This window comes from Prionailurus viverrinus, chromosome C2 (assembly GCF_022837055.1).
Source record: "Prionailurus viverrinus isolate Anna chromosome C2, UM_Priviv_1.0, whole genome shotgun sequence".
In the NCBI taxonomy this organism is placed as follows: domain Eukaryota; kingdom Metazoa; phylum Chordata; class Mammalia; order Carnivora; family Felidae; genus Prionailurus; species Prionailurus viverrinus.
Window position 1 is genome coordinate 28,801,372 of NC_062569.1, and position 12,236 is coordinate 28,813,607.

The 12,236-nt window shown below is 38.6% G+C and overlaps 1 protein-coding gene across 5 annotated transcripts in view; it reads right to left on the reverse strand.

The window, feature by feature from the left end:
- The window catches only part of NPHP3 (nephrocystin 3), a 44,126-nt gene that overhangs the window by 18,468 nt on the left and 13,422 nt on the right, over nucleotides 1-12,236 (reverse strand). For 4 of the 5 annotated variants that reach the window (XM_047876338.1, XM_047876340.1, XM_047876336.1 and 1 more), the window contains exons 8-15: nucleotides 10,597-10,671; nucleotides 8,054-8,227; nucleotides 5,976-6,079; nucleotides 4,403-4,517; nucleotides 3,598-3,741; nucleotides 3,028-3,125; nucleotides 1,584-1,686; nucleotides 1,094-1,182 (exon numbers count right to left, since the gene is read on the reverse strand). In XM_047876338.1, coding sequence (XP_047732294.1) covers nucleotides 1,094-1,182; nucleotides 1,584-1,686; nucleotides 3,028-3,125; nucleotides 3,598-3,741; nucleotides 4,403-4,517; nucleotides 5,976-6,079; nucleotides 8,054-8,227; nucleotides 10,597-10,671 — 902 coding nt within the window. The remainder of the gene's footprint in view (nucleotides 1-1,093; nucleotides 1,183-1,583; nucleotides 1,687-3,027; nucleotides 3,126-3,597; nucleotides 3,742-4,402; nucleotides 4,518-5,975; nucleotides 6,080-8,053; nucleotides 8,228-10,596; nucleotides 10,672-12,236) is intronic. The other variant, XM_047876337.1, reaches the window with a different exon arrangement.

A 12,236-nucleotide genomic window follows, 5' to 3' on the forward strand; every position in this document is an offset into this window, starting at 1 on the left:
TGAGTTCGAGCCCCACACTGGGCTCCTTGTGGAGCATGGAGCCTCCTTGAGAACCTCTCTCTCTCACCCTCTCTCGCTGCCCCTCTCCCACCCATGCTTTCTCTCTCTCAAATAAACATTAAAAAAAAGAGAGAGACAAGAGTACTAGATTCAGTGTCTCGAATATGAGTTGTACTGGGATTACCATCTATTGTGATGATCATCAGAACCATATTCATCTTTTTTACCTCTGGTTGTGAAGAGTCGAAGTAAGTTGAGACTGTACTGAAGAAGAAATGTAGTTACACTTTGTAAGGCTTACCCTAAAGGGAAATGACTAATGGATATCATGGATATCTGTTTTTTTAAATTTTTTTTTAATGTTTAAGTTTGAGAGATAGAGACAGAGAGAGAGAGAGAGAGAGAGAGAGAGAGAGAGAGAGAGAGAGAAACAGAGCATGAGCTGGGGAAGGGCAGAGAGAGGGAGGCACAGAACCCGAAGCAGGCTCCAGGCTCTGAGCTGTCAGCACAAAGCCTGACACGGGGCCTGAACTCATGAGCTGTGAGATCATGACCTGAGCCAAAGTCGGACGCATAACTGACTGAGCCACCCAGGTGCTTCAACTAATGAATATCTGATATAGAAGAATCCATTTTAGGATGAAAGGTTTATCAGGATTTTAGAACACAGACAATGAAAAATTCCTACATACCTACCTACTAATATTTAAGGATACCTGAAATAACATTTGTTTGCCTCAGTTGCCTGTCATTTTCCCAAAGCTAGGGGCCTCAAGCAAGTGACAAGAAACACTCATGGACCCCAAATAAGAGCAAAGATGGCCTTCTGTGGCAACCCCCAGTAGGGATATGGTAAGCGTGATGAAAATTAGACAACTATATCCAACAAGTTATTATAATTCATGGGCTATCATCAATCTGCAGTCGCGAGTCACATTCTCACAGGGTGTTAGTGTCTCTGTTAGAATCAACAGAATCTGATATGAGTGGCACAAGAGATTGTCGCAGTGATCAGCTCTTGGTTTCCCAAGACAAGGAAGCAGCCTGCGGCAAACACAAGACATGCAGTTCATGTAAGCTCGCCACCACTTACCGCGCCATCACTTTGCCGAAAAGGGTGACATAAAGGGCATTGCAGGTTGTAGCAGAACGACAGTGTCGCTCTAGCTTCTTCTCCTGTACCAGTTTACCAAAACACAAAACAGACAAACAAAAACAAAACCACCCTGGAATTAAGCGGTCTTTACTATGGAGCCATCAACAATACCCCTGGCAGAAATGACATGGCTCCTGCCATCAGTGGCATCACTGCCATATGGTGGGGGACCGCAGATGCGGTTGGAATGCATATGTTCTTCTGCCTTTAAAAACACCTGGTTAATAAAGTAAAACTTAAGCCCCAAAAGATTTTTATTGCTCCTTCTATATTTGTTAGTTTAAGAGCAAATGCATTTAACAATTATTAGACTCCAATTTCTCTTAACACAATAGAGAGTTCCTACGTTGAATTTTAAGTCTCATATAAGGTGTCTTATAGGACAGTCGATAGAGAGTAAAAGTGCAGTAAAATTAAAAACACTTACCTGCTCTTTACTCAATTTAATGTCCATAGAGTGGCATTCTGCAATTATAATAGATTTTGCATCTTTTGGATTTAGAGGATCAAGATGAAGTGTAGGCCACAACCTTTTATTTTAAAGGAAAAAAAAATGAAATTCTCTTCTAATACAACTAAAGCTGTAATCTACCCAAACACAAGTCAAAATCCATTACAAGAATTAATTTTTTTAATTTATTTTTATTTTTATTTTATTTTTTAGAAGATTGATTTTAACTTTTTTTTTTGTTAACGTTTATTTATTTTTTTTTGAGACAGGGAGAGACAGCATGAACGGGGGAGGGTCAGAGAGAGAGAGGAAGACACAGAATCTGAAACAGGCTCCAGGCTCTGAGCTGTCAGCACGGAGCCCGAAGTGGGGCTCGAACTCACGGACCGTGAGATCATGACCTGAGCCGAAGTCGGATGCTTAACCGACTGAGCCACCCAGGCGCCCAAGAGGTAATTTTTTATATTGCCTTTGTAATACTAGCAAAACTAATCTCAGTTAATCTTATTAGGTAATATTTGATTCTTTTCTAACATGCGTATCATTAGTTTCAGGAATTAATCCCAACAAAGACTTCTATTTTTTAATTATTATTATTGTTTTCATGTTTATTTTTGAGAGAGAGAGAGAAGAGAGGCAGAGTGCAAGCAGGGGAGGGACAGAGAGAGAGGGAGACACAGAATCCAAAGCAGGCTCCAGGCTCTGAGCTGTGAGTACGGAGCCTGATGTGGGGCTCGAGCTCATGAACCATGAGATAATGACCCGAGCTGAAGTCGGACGCTTAACCGACTGAACCACCCAGGTGACCCCAGCAAGACTTTTAAATAGTGTATACATTAGGCAGCAAAGTGGCAGAACATTTCCAGCTCTATGTTCTATACTATTAATAAAACTAAACATAGGTATTGTATTCGTGCCTATGAAGATAGTACAAGATAGCGTTTGTCCACAAATTACTCGTAATCCGATTGGAATTTAATCATCCTGCAACATGCATTCCCAATGCAACATGCATTCTCAATTTTCTCATCTGTAAATTTAACTGCCTGCTAGCCATCACTACTTGGAGCTACACCTGGCAACTCAAATCAACCATGTCCAAAAACGAAACTTCTAACCTTTCCTCCACAAACCTTCCCATCCTTTTTGTTCCCCATTTCAGTTCACAGAGCCACAATTTACTTAATTTCCCAAGTCAGAAACTTGGGGGCCGTTCAGCTTTCCCCTCCTTGACATCCCAGATCTAGCCTCCCACCAAATCCTATAGATTGTATCTTTCTCTTGAATTCATCCACTTCTCCCTATCCTCACTGCCACTTATATGAAAAACATAAAAACACAAACACGTATCTTTTAAAACCTTTCCTTGTTTGTACTTAAAACACTTCAGTAATCTGAAAGAGCTAAAGTTAGGTCATACCTCCACGCTGGAGGGCATGTTTCCACATTCACAGAAACAATTACTCTTACATTCACTGGCAGTGGATCTATCAGCCATTTCATGTGTTTTTCCACTTGCTTAAAATATAAAAACAAAATTCATTCTATTAATTCAAAATATTTCAAAACAACCCAATAATAGCTCCCCAAGTAAAATGAAATTCTCATTACATCTCTCATTATTATCGAGGATAAAATCTTTTTTTTTTGGATGATTTATCTCAGAATATTAAAAGACAAGTGGCAAAATACTATTATTACTGACACAAGTTCTGGACACTTAAGGAAATGTCCAGGCCCTAAAAGTATGTCAAAACAAACAAATTTGTTAATTGGTGAATTCAATTGGTCTTTCCCAAAAAATACTAGTGTCTACTGGCATACAGAACATTTTTTATCCACATGCTTCCTCCCTAGAAATTAAGCAGAAATAACAGAACCAGCATCAACATTTTCTTCTCATAAACATATTTAAATGCCTGCTATAGCCATTACTGATATTTTTGTTTCTTTCTGAGAATATCATTAGGTTACAAAGTGAAAACAGTACCTGAACTTGATCTACAGAATCAATAATGATGATGATACTGCCTTGATGACGGGCAGAGAGTTTTTCTAGCCAACGTGGAAATTCTTCTAGAAGCTTAGCAGGATCCAGTGTCAGAGCAGATACTGACCAAGAGTGCTGCATCAACTATAAGATGAAAACACATACAAATTAAAGTAGTTGCACAGTTGGTGGGAAATTTCTATCCCTACTTCTTTTCAACGTTAATTTATTTTTGGGACAGAGAGAGACAGAGCATGAACGGGGGAGGGGCAGAGAGAGAGGGAGACACAGAATCGGAAACAGGCTCCAGGCTCTGAGCCATCAGCCCAGAGCCCGACGCGGGGCTCAAACTCACGGACCGCGAGATCGTGACCTGGCTGAAGTCGGATGCCCAACCGACTGCGCCACCCAGGCGCCCCTCTATCCCTACTTTTTAAACCAAACTTGAGTAACCAAGAGGACCCAACTGCATCAAGTATTACTTTTAACTTTCTACAAATCCAAAACAAATGGGTAATATTGAAAATTGAAAATTATTGGGTACTTGGCCCCAACGATTTCTGATCCTAAATAAAAATTCTGATAGTTCTGTGGGGCGCCTGGGTGGCTCAGTCAGTTGAGTATCATCTCTTGATTTTGGCTCAGGTTATGGCCGTATGCTTCTGTTCACGAGATCAAGCTGCATGTCAGGCTCTGGGCTGATAGCATGGAGCCTGCTTGGGTTTCTCTTTCTCCCTCTCTCTCTCAAAATAAATAAATAAACATCAAAAAAATTCTGGTAATTCCAAATCATGCCATATTATACCTTTAGAGTTAGCCGTTTAATAATCAATGAAGGCTCTGAGCTGGTTGACATGGGCCTTCCCACAAAATGAGAAAGAATTAGCGTGTTAGGGGAATTCTTCTGTTGCAACTGAATCCTGAAAGAAAAAGACCTTTTATAAGACTGATAAAACTCATTTGTTATCAATACAAAAAAGAATTCACAATGCATTAAACATCAAATGCTACCTAGCTCTCAGCAATCACCTATCAGTCACTTTTGAATAAACATGGGAGATTTCCATCTTTATTCCACTTTTAGATTGTTTTAAATAAACCTTTAAAAATTATAGGTTCATTTTAATTAAAAATTGATATTAAATAATGGAAACCAACATAGTATACACTTGAAGTTAAAGTATCAGTGAAATGAGCATTAACCTTTAACTAAAAATATATTAGAGGAAAAAAGGAAGTTTGATAGGTAGAAAAATATTATTTTCTAAAAAAATATTATTTTCCACTAAATAAAAGGGCAGTAAAAAGGAAACAACACATGCTAATTCTTCAATGTAAATCATAATTATGAAAGAAAATATTCTAATTGTTTTTAAATAATAGGAACTAAAATGAAAGTAAAAGAGAGTTTATCAGTGTCTATAACCCTTGGTCCCTAATTTGAAGAATGACTTTACATTCATAACACAAGTCATCCTTTATTTTTTTTTTTTTTTTAACGTTTATTTATTTTTCAGACAGAGAGAGACAGAGCATGAACGGGGGAGGGGCAGAGAGAGAGGGAGACACAGAATCGGAAGCAGGCTCCAGGCTCTGAGCCATCAGCCCAGAGCCCGACACGGGGCTCGAACTCACGGACCGCAAGATCGTGACCTGAGCTGAAGTCGGATGCTTAACCGACTGAGCCACCCAGGCGCCCCAAGTCATCCTTTATTTTGATGTACTTTATGACTTATTTCACTCTAAACAGTCTGTCTTTGTCTTATTTCAAATATTAAAATCCCAATGAAACTTTTAAGATGAAGCTGATAACTGAAAACAAAGGCCCATCCCCTGTAGAATTCACCTAATTCTATTCCACACTGACCACTCCCTCACACAGCACGTGCTTGGCTGTGACCCACATAATTAATATAAACAATCACAAATGCTCAAATTTCCAATTCCTTTCTCATTCTGTATTCTAACATCCAAATTGTACACACTTCGGGGCATGAATCTATTATTTTATACGTTTTTGCTTTTTTTTTTTTTTAATTTTTTTTTCAACGTTTATTTATTTTTGGGACAGAGAGAGACAGAGCATGAACGGGGGAGGGGCAGAGAGAGAGGGAGACACAGAATCGGAAACAGGTTCCAGGCTCTGAGCCATCAGCCCAGAGCCTGACGCGGGGCTCGAACTCACGGACCGCAAGATCGTGACCTGGCTGAAGTCGGACGCTTAACCGACTGCGCCACCCAGGCGCCCCCGTTTTTGCTTTTTTTAATGTTTAGTACAGACCATGCAGGAAGGCAGGCAGGCAATAATACATTTTGTTGAATGAGTTCAGTAATTCGAATGATGACAATGGTAACAATGTAATTGCACTGCATCATACCACTTTGATAAAAGAAGGGACTTTCCAGAACCTGGTCCTCCAGATACAAGAAGGGGTGGAATTGGTGCTGGTGCCGCCACTAGATCATTAAGCCGTTGGTAATACTAGAAACAAAAATGAATTTAAATTGCAAGGAAGCATACACCTCTTATAATACTAGAGTCAACTTCTGATCATCCTCTGAAATCATTAGAGAAAAGCTGCATGAGAAAATGAAATCTACTTTTAGTCAACAGCATCCTCATAATTGCTTATTTTTATGGCTGGTTAAATATGCCCAAAATAGTAAACTAAGAATGAGTCCCAATTTTTTCTACACATAGTGCTGCTATAAATTAACGGATGAGAGACAACACTTAAGATCCCCATTGGGTTTTACAACATTCAGATTTTGCAGAATGCTGCAGGATGGCCAATGTTTTATCCTGTATTCCCTAAACCACAGAAAGTATCACAGAAGGCTTTGAGGGCGTCAGCAGGCATCCTCAGTCTGCTGGTCAGAAGAACACCATCCTACACACCCCCCACAGTTTCCAGGGATTTCTGAAAATGGGTCCGAACAAGAGCAGTTTTGTGTGGGCCCTTTATCTGAGTCTCCCAACCTGCCACGGAGAATCAGGTTAGGACAGACTGCCTACCTGAGATCTTTCTGAAATTAAGTGAGCTCTCGGCAAAGTCCAAGAACCCATCTATCTCAGGCTTTCCCCAGACACTGAAAAGTTTTTCAGAGATAAAAAGGCCACACTCAGAAAACCAAAATACCTCAGTATTTACTGGGGACTTGGCAAAGTTATCTTGGGGGTTGAGATGTTATTAAATGTACCAGTGGTCTAAATGACAGCAGGTAAGGAATTAAAAGAATTTGTAATAAGTAGCTTGTGGTTAGCTTTAGGGAAGCAGAAATTTCTAACAACTACAATAAGTTACTATTTGGTATAGTTTTTCAATCAATTTTTGTTTGCCATATTATGAACACAGAATATATTCCCCAGGAACTCAAATTATTCTGATAGCAATGGTGCGCGTCTCAAAAAGCAAAAGACTTCATTGATTTAGAACCCTGTAAATCCTAACAACTTAGTTCATGTTCCCACATAAAGCCCATTTATAAAACCATAGTTCCCAAGTTCAGACTACTTGCCATAGAAGAAAGAGCATAGGATTAGGAGCCAGAAGATCTAGGTTCAAATCCCAGATCTGTAGTCTACTCCATGGGTGCTCTCTTAGGCAAACTGTAACATGAACTTTAGGTTCTTCAATTATGAAATAATGATAGCAATACCTCTCTTATAAAATAGCATATTTTATATGCTATATAGTTACATTCATCATGTGCCAGGTACTGTGCCAAGTGGTCGATGTGCTTCACCTGGCTGAGTCCTCCCAACAACCCCGTCAGGTAGGTAAACTACTAAATCTCCTTTTACAGACAAGGAAGTCAAAGGTCAGAGCTTAGTAAAGATCACAGTCCAGAGTTAGGAAATGGTGGAACCAGGACATAAACACAGACAGTCTCAATTATAAAATTTCTATGCAAATACTGCTGCTAGTGACAGCTAGGATAATATTCTTTAAAACATTCATTCTTACATTAATATTTAAATATTAATTTTTTTGAATTTGGACATAGATTGTGTACTTCAAGTTCCATTAATTTGTTTAGATATCTGAGGATGCTAATGAACTGATCAGCCTATTGCATTAACTACTGTGCTGTTTCCTGAATGTTTGACATTTTGATTCCTCCAAGCCTTGGAAGAATAGAGAGCCTTACGAGTTTTATCAAGTTTCTTAGCTATCCTAAGCTTGGTTTGGTGAACTTCAGATGGTAGCATAAAGAACATGTAGTTGATAAGTCCTCATCTGTAACTAAAAATGTTTGATGTTCATAAATATAGTTGAACCTCACTTTTCTTTCATATGATACAAAGTTAAGCATATGCCTCAATATGGATAATCAAGCCGCGAGGACAAACACTAACAATTATGAACCTTGACTATATTTAGGTAAAACCACAATCATAATAGAGTCTTAAGTGGTGACTGATCTTTGTTGGAACAATACTCCGAATGCTCACTTTGTCAAATCCCAATTCGTGGGCTGAATTTGAAGCCTGTTGGAAAGTTTCCATTTGCTCTTGTTCATCATGTATGTCCCACAGAACATCACCAAAATCATCTTCTTCTGGAATAGAATCTTCACTGCCCAAATCCTTAGTCTCCATGTCTGTGTTCTCAAAGCCCAGGATGTCCTGAACACCAAGAGCAAGCACACGAAAGTGAATAAAGAACTTAAACATCTTGTAGCAGTGTTAGCACACAGGCCTAAGGTGGCCTTCACTTACTGAGGGGGACAAGTCCAAACCTATGGCCTTCGTATACTACCAACAAGAATAAATATAAAACCATAAAAAAACATGAGTTTAAAAATAAAGAAATATTAAAATGATAAACACAAAGATCTTTCTCTTTTATTAAAAATAGAAGGGCATTTGGGAACCCCAACTGGCTCAGTCAGTAAAGCATGTGACTCTTGATTCTGGGGTCATGGGTTCAAGCCCCACACTGGGTGCAGAGCTTACATTAAAAAATAACTGGACACCTGGATGGCTCAGTCAATTGAGCCTCTGACTCTTGACTTCAGCTCAGGTCATGATCTTAGGGTTGTGGGATTGAGCCCTGTTGTCAGGCTCCAGACTGAGTGTGGAGGCTTCTTAAGATTCTCTTTCTCCCTCCGTCCCTCCCTCCTCCACCCTGGTAGTGCATGCTCTGTACAAAAAAAAAAAAAAAAAAAAAAGCAGAGCATTTGACTCCTCAGGGATCTATTTTCTGAAAAATGTTACATAATATTCATTTATATCTATCTGGAAAACAATTTTAAAAATTGTGATAATGCTTAAAAATATGCTGCTTTACATTTTTGTAAGAATTTAATTCCTAAGATTGGGTTTCTTGATATCAAATATTTGTGTTGTGATTTATAGTCTTTATATCACTGAAAATATGTTGTTCCTCAAACAGTAAAGATGGAAAATATGTCCACTTTCCTTTGCTGCCATTTATTCTGCTCAATTAATTTTATTTAACTGTGGTCCTAAAATTCACAAGATTGTTGAGAAGGTAAAAATTGATGTTAATTTTTATACTAAAGAACACTGTACAAAATGTGTTGCCAGAAGTCATATCATTATGTTCTCGAGCTCATTCTTTTTCTCTGATAACAAATCTCCACACTTTTAATACAAATTAATTAGAAAAAGTAATCTAATCCCTAACCTCCCAAATAGAATCCCAGGTACCCTGCAGGGGTGTCTGCAGGTATGGGCAACTGCAGGCTAAACGTGGTACTTCTTTCTATTGCGCCCATTTTACTTTAAGGGTGTGGGTTCTTTAAGGGTTCTTTTTCTTTTTCTTATCATTACTAGCATTGCATTTATTTATTTATTTATTTATTTATTTATTTATTTATTTATTTATTTTTAATGTTCATTTATTTTTGAGAGAGAGAGATAGAGCATGAGCAGGGGAGGAGCAGAGAGAGACGGAGACATAGAACCTGAAGCAGTCTCTAGACTGAGCTGTCAGCACAGAGCCCGACGTGGGGTTCAAACTCATGAACTGAGAGATCATGACCTGAGCTGAAGTCGGACACTTAACCAACTGAGCCACCCAGGTGCCCCTCATTACTAGCATTTAAGAGGATATATAATTTAAAATAATTTTTTATATTAAAAATAAACACAGGTATAACATTAAGCAGAATATAGAACTCACATAAATTTACAAGATAATACTTCAGATATCACAGACACTTTCAGCCCGAGACACTTACTATGATCCATGACCTCAGACTCTTAGAGATATGATTTCACCCCTCTGTGTTGTAGGGATAATGTAGTGGATAAATTTGAAAAAGGTTTTTCTAATTTATAAAAGTTCAAGGTGCACACAAAACCTTGAATAAGATAAACATCTTCCCTCAAATACTTATACTTTTTACATGGCACTTTTGCAATCTACTTTACACTTATCAGGTATTGAGGCATCCAATAGCTTTGTGAAACAAATGACAGATAAAGATACATGGTACTTGGGGCGCCTGGGTGGCTCAGTCGATTAAGCATCTGACTCTTGCTTTTGGCTCAGGTCATGATCTCGCAGTTCATGGGTTTGAGCTCTACATTGCGCTCTGTACTGGCAGTGCAGAGCCTGCTTGGGATTCTCTCTCTCTGCCCCTCCCCTGCTCATGTGCTCTCTCTATCAAAATAAATAAATAAACTTAAAACAATAATTTAAAAAAATACATAGTACTAGTAATACGATGACAATACCACAGGATAGACAACCACCAGAAACAGTGGCACTTTCCCAGGTATTATTTTCTCCCCCCCCACCCCCCGGTATTATTTTCAAAAACACAAATAAGTTGTTTTCACTGGAAGACCCAACTTTATGGAAAACAGTCTTAGAAAGAAAATTTTTTTTTAACTAGGCTCTACACCCAACATGGGACTCCAACCCACAATTCTGAGATCAAGAGTTGCATGCTCTTCTGAGCAAGCCAGCCAGGCACTCCTTAGAGTATTTTAGATGAAATTTTACAAGGAATGCATATTTTTACCTGTTTAATAATCTTTTCCACATAAATATAAATTTTATATACTCCTTCTGTAGGATCTCCAGAGTGATCAATGATCTGGAAAAAAGGAAAAAAGTTCAACAACAACATGAAAAAAACAATAACAGGAGGAGGTGGTGATGGTAAATACTTCTATAGAAGTTATATGTCAGGGATTATCCTAAGTACTTTACATATTAGTTCATCTGTCCTCACAACAATCCAATGAGAGAGACACTATTACATTTTTTTTTTCAAGAACAGAATTTAGCGATTCATCACTCACATAACAGTGCTCATTGCAACCTCATTACCCCTCACCCCTTTAGCCCTTTCCCCCACCCAACACCCTGCCAGCAACTCTCAAATTGTTCTCTGTACTTCAGAATCTCTTATGGTTTGTTTCCCTGTTTTTATATTATTTTTGCTACCCTTCCCTTATGTTCATCTGTTTTGTATCTTAAATTCCACATGAGTGAAATCATAGGGTATTTTGTCTTTCTCTGACGGACTTATTTTGCTTAGAATACACTCTAGCTCCATCCACATTGTTGCAAACAGATGCAAGATTTAATTTTTTGATCACGGAGTAATATCCCATTATATATATACATATATGTATATATACATATATACATATATACGCTCAGTCGGTTGAGCGTCTGACTTCAGCTCAAGTCATGATCTCATGGTTCGTGGGTTCAAGGTTGGCATCAGGCTGCTGATGTTAGCACAAAGCCCGCTTCAGATCCTCTGTGGCCCTCTCCCTCTGCCCCTCCCCCACTTGTGCTGTCTCTCCCAAAATAAATAAATAAACTTAAAAAAAAGAAATGCAACCAATTTCTGCACAGTGATTTTATATCCTGCATCTTTGCTAAATTCGTGTATCAATTCTACCAGGTTTTTTGTGGAGTCTTTTGGGTTTTCCACATAGAGTATCACTGTCTGCAAAGAGTGAAAGTTTGACTTCCTCCTTGCTGATTTGGATGCCTTTTATTTCTTTGTGTTGTCTGACTGCTGAGGCTAGGACCTCCAACACTATGTTGAATATCAGTGGTGAGAGTGGACATCCTCAGATCAATTTCCTAGGTGTTCAAAAGGGTTTGGTGCTGATCTAGCTGCAATTCAGGGATAAGACAAACTCAGGGTCTCCATGGTGGTCCACTATCTTCAGACACAATTACTTCTAATTTTTTTTTTTAAGAGAAAGTGTGTGCCAAGAGGGGGAGGGGCAAAGAAGAAGGAGGGACAGAATCTCAAGCAGGCTCCATGCTTAGGGCAGAGCCCTACATGGAGCTCAATCATGTGAGATCATGACCTGAGCTGAAATCAAGACTTGGACACTTAACTGACTGAGCTACCAGGTGGTATTGTTAATACCTCAATTTCACAGAAGAGGAAACAGAGGCAAGTTATGCAAACTGTTGAAGGTCACACAAGGGGATTTATTGTGAACAATGGGAACAGTGTTGCAATAAAACAAAAAATACACTTTTTTCACTTACTTATCCAAATTCTGTCTTATATACATCCATACCACTCAATATATATGACCTTCAAAATACATCAAAATCAATTTTTATAATAAGACTATAATTCTATAAAACAAAAAAGCAAAATGGTATTCTGCTATGTAAAATAGT